At 34.3% G+C, this 11886-nt stretch overlaps 1 protein-coding gene across 3 annotated transcripts; it reads right to left on the reverse strand.

Moving 5' to 3' along the window:
* Positions 1-708: 708 nt before the first annotated feature.
* On the reverse strand, positions 709-8643 carry LOC131955391 (ficolin-1). Of its 3 annotated transcripts, none has more exons than XM_059319514.1 (5): positions 8525-8643; positions 7926-7990; positions 5812-5892; positions 2807-2926; positions 709-2154 (listed from the first exon to the last, which is right to left on the reverse strand). In XM_059319514.1, exons 1-5 carry the CDS (start codon positions 8592-8594, stop codon positions 1780-1782), a joined length of 711 nt encoding a protein of 236 aa, XP_059175497.1. In that variant the 5' UTR covers positions 8595-8643; the 3' UTR covers positions 709-1779. The 3 variants fall into 3 exon arrangements, with proteins under 3 accessions (XP_059175497.1, XP_059175500.1, XP_059175499.1); XM_059319517.1 differs by having other exon boundaries at positions 5812-5928; positions 8525-8549; XM_059319516.1 differs by lacking the exon at positions 5812-5892.
* Between the last annotated feature and the right edge of the window lie 3243 nt (positions 8644-11886).

Here is an 11886-nt window from a genome sequence, read left to right on the forward strand (position 1 = left end):
CTGTGTATGTTACTACTATAACGGATTACGGCATGTATTTTTTTTTTATTGTTATAAAACTCAATGTAAAAACAATATTAGACCAACTTAATTTAATTAAACTGTAAGAAGTTATAAATAAGAACACGGACTTAGCTAATGAAAAACTTTAAGTTATGAGATTGTAATATATCTTATTAAGTACCGGCACAATTAGTTTTGTGATGTCAAGTGTTACTCTATGCTGTCGTGTAATTTGTGATGCTGTCGTAATTTATTGGCTTATCCTGGTTTCACAAACTTAAATCAGTACATTTATATGTCAGTTGAAGAAGAGTTCACATGTTTCTGTTGTCCCGACATAAGTAGAAAATCCTGGCCAATGTGTACTTTCTATAACGTGAGTAAAGTACCATCGTAGATCTGTGGACAGTTACACACTATAATCTCGAGCTCGGATCCGAACTTGAGAGTTTTAATCAGCCTTGGTCGTTACCGCCATACCACACCGTACCATATGTTTAATAGCGTTAAGATTATCAGATTTTAATACGATTAGACATCTTATTTAAGAGGATCTTCTTTAAGTGTCTCTAACTTGGTAGTTTTATTTGTGCAATACTTTGTTAATGACGACATCGCTGTTTCCTCTCATCTGGGCGTTTTAGTTTGCTTCTTCCAGATAATAATTAACAAGAAAATACAACAACATTTAATATCTGATTGATAATTTAGAAGTTTTTATTATATGTTCAAAAGACAAACGAAAAAAAAGAAATCACATTAAGTGTTGTAAATGGATATATTATTAAATATATAAAACAAAGAATCCATTAAACCACCCAAAGGAAGGCTTGATAAAAAATTATGTGGACGATATAAGAAAAATGTATGAAAACAATTGTGAAAATTAAATAGGCAAACGAATGATTCTCCAACCTATAGTATGATACACAGTGGACACTAAATTGATCATAAGATATAACAATTACAAATACCATTTTCATCAGCGAAAGTATAATTACATACCTTGAAAGCGGAAATAAAAGAATATTTAAAGCTTAGTAAAAAAGGATTTAAAATAAAACTTTTCAGGTCTACTTATAAATATTTAATTTACCGGAGATTCCCTTAATAAACCATCGTGCACTGTAATAAATACATTAGATAAAACTACTTAAATATTCCATTTATTCTACTACATTGGTATGACCTCATATTATACACAATTTACAATACACAATTTTACAAATTAAAATATAACAGTTACTATCCCTACTTAATGTTTGTATGGAATATGCATCTTTGAAAAACTAGCTAAAAATATTATTAAAAAAATTGCACAAACATTATATACGTTGTTATGGGTTAACGACACACGACTCAAGTGAATGGCTAGTTAAAGATATAGTGGTAGATGCCAACTACAATACTAATATATAGTTATACACATGCAAGTAATAAATGACTCATCCACGAGGTGTTTTTTCTTTTATCGATAGAACACGAACCGTCAATCTTTAAAATATTTTAATGTGAAGATTACTGCTTATTTGGTCTTATTACATCATTATAATAACACAAATTATGTTAGAGTTTGTAAAACAACTTTTCAAATGAAATGTTATGAGTTGGTGTTCCTTACATGTATACTTCTCTTTCACCATTATCATCTTGAAAATATTGCCTTAGTTACATTTTTAAATGTATTTATTTTAATTTAGGTAGTGCTGTTCATGGTTTTTATGTAATTTGATTGTTGTGTACCCTTAATTTTACCAGACATTGTTCTCGGGTTGTTTACATTTGACGAAGTTTCATCTCAACAAAGTCTAGAGAGTCAGACCAGCCTGTAATGCTATACCAATGAATTCCTTTATCGTAAACACGACTCGCCCATTCACCGTTGACGTTAACCCAATGACAATTACTATACCACCAACCACCGCTCCTTTCTTCAGCACAGTTTACAGGTGACCATATATCGTTATCAGAGTCAATGGTTGTAAACTTCATGCCATTGTGATGAATAAACAAGTTTTCAACATTCCCACCACTGAATGACATGGAGTACATCTTATACTTTGCTGCTTCATTTTCTACCTTGAAACCTCTGTACACAGCGTAGTAGTCTTTACAATTATACTTCATGTCAAATCTGAGTTCATTATAACCCTGTGTTAGACAATAGTTAGAAATATTTAAATATTGAATTATGTTTGAAACATTTTAAGTATTGATCTGCTAATAATATATGATAATTATACATATTAAAATTATTTCTAAAACGTGACGAACATTTATAAATAATACAAGAAATTTTCTAAAACAAATTTACCACTTATGCAACTAATGATTAGCTGTGCAGTAGTTGATATTTAAACTATGCTTGGAAAACGTTGATTATAAAGTAAAAATATTGGATAAACTTATTTCGATATAGCCTTCATGCATCCGATTATTACAACCAAAGACTTCTGTTGGAAAATATTATATAACAATATCTATTTCCTGATTACATTACAGCTTAGCAATATATTCTCTTATTCAAATTACGTATGTAATTACCGAGTGAATGGATAAATGGTGAATGTTGTTTGCAAGAATAATTAAGAATAAAATGTTATTTTGGGATTCTAATAAGTCTACTTGACTTAAAAGTTTGGGAAAATATAAACTCGTGGGAGTGGAAAGTCTATACTAACTTGTGTTTTAGACATATATGGTCAAACTTAATAACATTAGGCGTGCATTAAAAGATAGGCCTACTTTCCTTAAATTTTGTTATGACGAAAATTAAAAGATGTTCTAGATCTGATGTTCTTACTAAATTTGTTAGCTGATAAATGACGTCATTTCCTATCCAGAAGTCTCCAGAATTTGAGCCAAATCCGTTTTTATAATCGTTCCAAGTTCTTAAAAAGCTCACATCACCTTTGATTCGTCTCTGTAAGAAATAACGACAATGCTAAAATAAAGTTTAAGCAAGTTGATTTGATTGATTCCGAAGATTAATTATGTTTTAATTTACGCAAGTGCTAATATAAATGAAAATATTGAAGAAATTAAAACGCTTCTGAATAAAATAACGGCATCGAAAAAACTACGGTAAAATAAGTTCATTTGATTTATTTTAAGGCTTAATTATCTTTGAAATTTATTATGTTATATTTTACAACAAACAATATACATACAATCAAAGCAGTCGTAACTTTATAAAAACCTAATATTCTTCACATGAACTTACTAAATATTTCCAATGTTTTGTGTATAAGACAGTTACAACTATCACGAGATAAAACACTTGCTTTAACGTTTGCTTCTCTTCAAACTTGAAACCAAATAATTCCCCAAATTTATGTATACAACACAAAAGATATTAAAAATAAAATGAATGTACTCATAACATTATAATCTTTTATAACAAACTATGAATTTCTCTATTTTATTTAAAACTCCCTATTTTTATCAAGAACAAGAAAATAAACAATACTAAGAATCACCTTCTCACCAATAGCCACTAAAACACTGAGTTATGTTAAAAAACTCTGCTGTGGACTTGTCACCTGAATACTGGCCAATGGTCTGACACAACGATAAAAAAACTAGAGCTGGTGTCTTTTGACGTCCATATAACTAATTATTAGAGTCATCGTAATTTCAAATAGACAAATACTGCGTATGTCGTTCAACTATTAGAATGTCTTTTCTTTAGATCGCATCTAAATGTCAACATTGTGTATTATACGTTTAATTTTAACGGAATAAATACATAAAAATGTTAGAATAAAATATAAAAAAAACCCAACAAATTGGTAAATGGCTAAGAATAATTTTAACCCATATTATCCCAAGGTCTCAAATTTTTATTATTTTTTTCATATGGTTTAGCTTTTGGGCACTGAATGAAGCAATGACTATGGTTTTGTTTTTTAAAATCAATACTTTTTTTAAATATCGATTTTTTAAAATACGTCCCATAAATGGGACGCTAGCAACGAACGGCCCCATGTACATTTATTGAAAAATAAAATCATTTTTCACGAAATATGACTAATCACGCAAAAATTAAGCTGTATACTGATTTTGTATTGTTAGACCAATGGTTACATTGTTTAGGACAGCTAAAAATACTGATAATGATCAATTGGGTTAGCCATACCATGGTCTAAAATGCAGAAATTATGTTCAAAAGTCTAGTTTTCTTTCAATCTAGCATCCATCAAAGTGAATAACACTTGGAAATAAGTAAAGCTGTGACTAGTACATCTAATTATACACACATGATCACAAATATTGTTATTATTCATCGAAACTGTTATATGATTAAATATAAATAATGGATTTTTTTGGGGGCCTACTTGAAATTTTCAGGGGTGGGAACTTAAATTTCAGGGGTAGGGTGGACATTGGTAAAAGTATGTTTTGTATATAAATTTTATTTTGTTCTGGTCCCCCCCTCCTCCGAAATGATGCCTGAAAGAAACTCTGCCCTCAGTGAATTTGCAAAAGATGATCCGGTCCAGTCCCAGATGTCATCCAGCCATCTTCTCTTTTGTTACCCTCGCTATTCCCCCCCCCCCCCCCACCCCTCACAGGCGTACATTAGGACATCAGACATCTTATTTCTAGGGCACGGATCCGTCTCTGGGGGCTTGTATTGAGTGTTCATGGCTCTCAATACATGTATGAACCTCACTATGCGAACAGCTCCCAATCTAACACCAGGAATCTCCTTAAAAAGTTAACAAAGTAAAACTGGTATCGGTAACCTTTGGATGGGGATATTATTGGGGCATGGCAACTGTACACAGCTAATTCACATTTCTGCTATATGTAGCTTAAGCTTTCTTATATGAAGAGAGATAACCAAACCCCATGACTGAATCATTTCACCTAAATCGTGGCCATTGTTATTATTCTGGTTTGTTATAATTTTAATATTACGCGCTAGTAAATTTACAGCAATACTAAATTAGTTTGTATTCAATGGTATTAAATACTTCAGTAAGTGTAATTCTGAAAACTTAAAAATAAAATGTAAGTTTTTCAATATTTGCAATTTTTTAATACAATAATATATAAGAAAATATAGGTCAAGGTCATAATTAAATATCTATAAATACTACTTAACACCCCAAAGTCAACAGTTAACAAAGTCAACAATTGTTTCACCATAAATAACCATTTAACATAAATATTTGCATCTGTGTTTATCGCTAGTGTCCAATAAATGTGACGTTTGTGTAACAATCTGCATAAATATAGGTCAAGGTCATAATTAAATATCTATAAATACTACTTTATACCCCAAAGTCAACAGTTAACAAAGTCAACAATTGTTTCACCATAAATAACCAGTTAACATAAACATTTACATCTCTGTTTCTCGCAAGTGTGCAATAAATGTGACGTTTGTGTAACAATCTACATGGGGCCATTCGTTGCTAGCGTCCTACTTATGGGACGCTTGTTGTACATTTGATATAACGAAGTACTAAGAAAAATGTGTTATTCTTAAATTTTTATCAGATAGAAATATGGTACTGCTACAAGTTTTAAATGTATTTTGCACTTAAAATGTTAAATTTTTAGAAGATATGCAATTTCCTGTGTGCATCTTTTCTTTTTTTCGCCATTTTGACAAGTCCTGCAAAGCCGGCGCCATAACATTTTTCTAAATTAATTTTTTTCACAAAACACACACAAATTCAATAGTCTAGCCATTTTCAAATACAATGAAACATAATTTGTGTTTTAACTAGTTTTTAATAAATTTTACAAGCGTCCCATAAGTGGGACGCTAGCATAATATGGGTTAATGACAAAAACCTGAATAATAATCCATCCTCCACCGTCAGTCTTGTTATCACACAATGTCCTACTGACATCTACTCCAGCCTTTATCATGTCCTAAAATACACGATTGTTCATGTAGGCACATTTTGACTGGAGTAAACAATACAATGAATATTTGTTCTAACTATCAGTTGAAAACATGTGTTTTTACACTAGGAAAACGTTTGCTACTTTGTTATTTTCTACAGCAGCATTATCACCTAGCAAAACACTAATGTAAGAACGCTTCTATTTTGGTAAACATTGTCGAGACAAGCAGCAAAACAAAAGCGTATAGCTGTGATGAAACGTATTCATGGACTCCATGGCAAAAATAGCAAAATATATACAGAAAAAAATGGTCATTACATTTAAATAAATGATTAATTAGAGGTAAATAGACTTTAAGAGCAAAATTGACAAGTTCCAACAGGGTTGGGGAAGGTGGAGGGAGGGGGGGGGGGGGTTGGCATTATGACGCAAACCTGCTACTTCCAGGTATATTAATAACCGACTATAGATACACATCGTTAGTATTATCTAAGCACTGTTTAAATCTTTCAAGGTGGGGTTGGGGATTTTGGGGGTGGGGTAAGTTATATCAACAACACATTGCAATTTTTTTTTTGCCTGAGGAAAAAGGTTTTGTTAAGAATTGTATATGTCAATCCACGTCTGGTATTAGGATTGTGACATCTAATTTTATCTAATTTTATAATTTAGTACAAAAACAATGCTTTTTAAAATATAATTATAACTGTTAGAGTGGGGTCCCTACATACTTTTTCTTTGTAGATTAACATAATGTTTGCATGAATTGACACCATTCTACCAAATATTACGGGGGTGACACCAAATACAACTTTCACCAATGTGGATTGGTGTGAAATCCCATTGGAAATTTACAAATCTGCATATCATTCGATCAAGCAAATTATTATACAATAGCATGCGAGTGTGTAAATATATGTATTTATACGTGCGTGTGTGTGTGTATAAGAGTGTGATACCAATAGACTAAAATATGCACAGTTGCTCGTGCTTAAGTAATTTAGCCTTGTGTCGATGTTCAAATTTTTCAATGATATGTGATATGTTTAATCTGTTATTTTTCTATTCTACTAAAAGCTTTGCGACATATGGCTGAAATCAACGTAGGCTATATCCTTTTCATGGATTTGTGCCATTATCTTAAATATGCTTTAATATGTAATAATTCATTCGTGTATGTATAAGTTAGGGTACTTAAGGGAAAATATTTATTTGTGTATGTATAACTTATGGCACTTAAGGAAAAATATTTGTATGTACCTGGAACATAAATATAATATATATATATATATATATATATATATATATATATATATATATATATATATATATATATATATATATATATATATATATATATATATATATATATATATATATATATATATATATATATATATATATATATATATATATATATATATATTTCTGTTCCAGGTACATGCAAATATATATATATATATATATATATATATATGACAAACATAATTCAAACATGTAAACACACTTGAGTTTTAGTAGTATATATATTTCTAAGTGTTTGTTACAAGACAACACCAATGTAAAATCTATTAATTCATTGTAAATAAATTAATTTTAAAAAAGAGACGAAAATGGACACAATAAGCATTAAAAAGAAAGCAACAAATAAATAGAACTGGTTGGCTTGCCATATTGACAAATGTTGGGGCTTTTGTCGGCATGAAAGAGTTGCCAAACGTTTTGAAACAATTAATTCACGCCTTAGGTCAGTTTGATCTTTATAGTTTGTATATTTAATGATTTGGGATTATATTAAATTTTAATAATTTTATTACAAATTCATTATTCCCATTAAAGGTAATGACCTTCATGCAGATTTAAGCGTTGTAAACTAGCATTTGGTTGCTATGTTAATCCTTTAATATCCATTATTTTAAGGACAAAGTTCAGTCAAAAGTGCGTAGCTTTGATCCCGACGATGAGTTCTGGCCTTTTTTATTGCAATTACTTTTTGTGTTTGTCTTTTGTAACAAAGGAACATAATATTTATGACAAATTAATTAAAAATGATTTACCTTGTTAATCGTGTCCTCTCTTTTTTGCATGTCTTGAGGTTTTATTTTGTCATCGTCGTGTTGACCTGTGCCAAATATGTCTAAATTAAATATTAATTTCAATTGATTTTTGGAGTCCTTTGTGTCAGAATGTTATCGTAGTTGTTTTTTCTAATTCTTAGGGGACGATGTTGATAAACAATTATTATTTTAATTTTCATAGAGAACATCTGCTTTAGAAACCGCAACCGTTTAAGGGATAGTGTGGTCAGTACTAAGTCGTGCCGCCTCAACGTGAATTAGGTACCCATTAGAGTTAGGTGGCTTATGGACATTCTATTGACTTGAACCAGGATTCGAACTCGATATTTTTGGGTAAGAAGCATAGCGGTCTAAAGCTGGGCCACGCAGTCCAATTGCTGAACAACTGAAGGAAAAAAATATTTATTCCAAAATCTATAGATCAGTATAAGTATCTATGTCGCAGAAAATACTGAACTCAATCAACCATAAAGAAATTCGATAAAAACGAAAGTAAAAGCAATAGTCAACACCTCTTTTTTAAAAATAAAAACAAATTAATGACACAAAATGTAGCAACGTAAATTTTATAACCTTACCAGAACACAGAAAAAAGTTGAGAGCAAACACTAGAACAAATGCTCGAGCAGATATTTTCAGAGTCCCCATGGTTGTAGTCACACAGCGCAAAGACGAATGACGTTGTTATCGCTAGGCGTTGTCGATATATAATACTGTTTGATTTTTATGTTCTGTCTATATGCGGGTCTCATCTGGCCTAAGACTTTTATTTTAATTACGTGTCGCTTATAATTTTTTAATAATTATTTTAACCCTTTCATTACCACAAGGTCTGTACGCATAATTTTAAATATATTTGTGAACACATTTAGAAGTCAAATGACACGTAGATTTAAAAATGTTTTCCCGATATCTTTAATAGTTTTCAGATACACCATAGGACGTATGTGTCCCTATGGGTTTTGACGGAAAATTATCGAAAATAGGTTGCGTTGTGAGTTACATTAATCTGTTTATTCCAAAAGTGATGGAAAGTTTATGTTGCTTATGAGTGTATTGACATCTATAAGTAAAGCATTGCAAGCAATTATATGATGTTAACAAATATACAAAGACATTTTTTTTATTTATCAACTCATGTATGGTTGTGGGGTTGTTGTGAACTTTTTGCTACTACGAAAAAGATTTATGTAATATTTGTTCATGTTTTTTTTCTCAAGAGAGAAATTACCGGTGGCTATTTAAATGTTTTCTATTGGGACATTAAATTTTTCATAATAGTTTTGCCTAAGTTTTTTTTTATTTTAATTTTTTTTTTTTTGCTTGGAACATACATTTCTCTATATGTCTATTTGGTAAGGGCTTGAGACAGGACGGTACAGGACAGTGCTGGGCTAGAATTCAACAAGAGGGGACATACCTGGTGAGTTGGGATGTCTGTAGACGTAGAATAGAAATGACCGTTAGAGACTAGTTGGGTAGTCACTTTAAAATAATTTTTTTTTCCGTTGTAGATAGTGGTATTTTACTCATTGTATTTCATGTGTTGGCGGTTTGATGTTAAGTGTTGTACAGTTACTGAAATGACAGGGATATACCGGCTCATAAGCTGGACTCACATTAGCCATGTAGGCCTAGATGTAGCGAACACCAAATAACTGGCAAATATGTGGACTTGAGACAGTCTCACGAAAACTTTGGCTTTATGCGAAACATGTTTTTTGCTCTTTTATCCGGTTTTTACACCGGGCTTGCCTTCTCCCCCCCCCCCCCACCTGGTTTGGGGCGTCGTCCTACCGACTTGTACACAACCCCCAGTCGGTAATACCGATTCGACCGCCTCCAATCTCTAAAGCAGGGTGTGGCTTTGGCCCTTGGAGCGCCCCTTGCCTGCTGTACGAGCTCAAACTTTCCTTCCGCTCCAGTCTCTCGTACTATTTGCCTGCTGTACGAGCTCAAACTTTCCTTCCGCTCCAGTCTCTCGTACTATTTGCCTGCTGTACGGGCTCAAACTTTCCTTCCGCTCCAGTCTCTCGTACTATTTGTCTGCTGGCTCAAACTTTCCTTCCGCTCCAGTCTCTCGTACTATTTGCCTGCTGTACGAGCTCAAACTTTCCTTCCGCTCCAGTCTCTCGTACTATTTGCCTGCTGTACGTGCTCAAACTTTCCTTCCGCTCCAGTCTCTCGTACTATTTGCCTGCTGTACCGGCTCAAACTTTCCTTCCGCTCCATTCTCTCGTACTATTTGTCTGCTGTAAGTGCTCAAACTTTCCTTCCGCTCCAGTCTCTTGTACTATTTGTCTGCTGTACCGGCTCAAACTTTCCTTCCGCTCCATTCTCTCGTACTATTTGTCTGCTGTAAGTGCTCAAACTTTCCTTCCGCTCCAGTCTCTTGTACTATTTGCCTGCTGTACGAGGTCAAACTTTCCTTCCGCTCCAGTCTCTCGTACTATTTGTGTACTGTACGAGCTCAAACTTTCCTTCCGCTCCAGTCTCTCGTACTATTTGCCTGCTGTACGAGCTCAAACTTTCCTTCCGCTCCAGTCTCTCGTACTATTTGTCTGCTGGCTCAAACTTTCCTTCCGCTCCAGTCTCTCGTACTATTTGTCTGCTGTGCGAGCTCAAACTTTCCTTCCGCTCCAGTCTCTCGTACTATTTGTCTGCTGTGCGAGCTCAAACTTTCCTTCCGCTCCAGTCTCTCGTACTATTTGTCTGCTGTGCGAGCTCAAACTTTCCATCCGCTCCAGTCTCTCGTACTATTTGTCTGCTGTACGAGCTCAAACTTTCCTTCCGCTCCAGTCTCTCGTACTATTTGCCTGCTGTATAGGCTAAAACTTTCCTTCCGCTCCAGTCTCTCGTACTATTTGCCTGCTGTACGGTCTCAAAATTTCCTTCCGCTCCATTCTCTCGTACTATTTGTCTGCTGTACGAGCTCAAACTTTCCTTCCGCTCCAGTCTCTCGTACTATTTGCCTGCTGTACGGGCTCAAACTTTCCTTCCGCTCCAGTCTCTCGTACTATTTGTCTGCTGGCTCAAACTTTTTTTCCGCTCCAGTCTCTCGTACTATTTGTCTGCTGTACGAGCTCAAACTTTCCTTTAGCTCCAGTCTCTCGTACTATTTGGCCTGGGAGCTGTACCTTTGTTTGACAACCACTTTGACGCTCGGTGAATGGCCCCGATGACCACTTCGCAATCAAAGATCATCTAAAAACCGCGATGGGATGCAATGCGGGGGCCTCTAGCCAAAGACAGACGTCGCCTTTTACGGTCAGGATTTTGTTTGTGCTTCAACGGGTGAGTCGTAGCTATGGGCGCCTTTCTGTAGCACGCCGAATAGGGACGCCCGGGCGACCAGGCACGTTTAATACACATTGAAGAGGGTGTCATTTGCCTGAAGTTGTCACAGCTGCGACGTTTTGACCCTACTTGGCCAAGCGGTTTAGTGGCTATAGTTCCTGCCTCCCTCCCGCGTACCTACATGGCAGTGGGGTCAGGTTGGTTCTGGGTGGGACTCGCTTCATCCAAAGACTTTTTCAGGACTCCAGCTTCTCGTACGAAGGTGCACACGTTCTTCATTAATCCCAGATCTTAATACAAGCATTTTTCCACATGGCAGATCCCATCTTTGTGCTCCTGTTTCTAATTGTGTTTATTCCGTATTATTTTTGTTCTTGTTAACCAACCCCGGTCCAGTAGTAAAGGACCTGGTGGTCGGGCCGTAATAACAATAGAACAAAAGCAGACTTAAAATTATTTCCCGCATGCCTTTGCAACACTGTTAGACGCTTAGACTAAGAGATTAGATGAAACACATTATTAGCAGGCATTAGCTTGGCTTTTAAAGGATAACCCAAAGCCGTGCATCGATTGCTAGGAATAGAGAACGGTATAACCGGAGGGGGTGGGGGGCGAAATAACTTTTATAAAAGCTCGCAGAAAA

Source organism: Physella acuta, unplaced genomic scaffold (genome assembly GCF_028476545.2).
Source record: "Physella acuta isolate Inbredline_101_S28 unplaced genomic scaffold, ASM2847654v3 ptg001064l, whole genome shotgun sequence".
Classification (NCBI taxonomy): Eukaryota; Metazoa; Mollusca; class Gastropoda; family Physidae; genus Physella; species Physella acuta.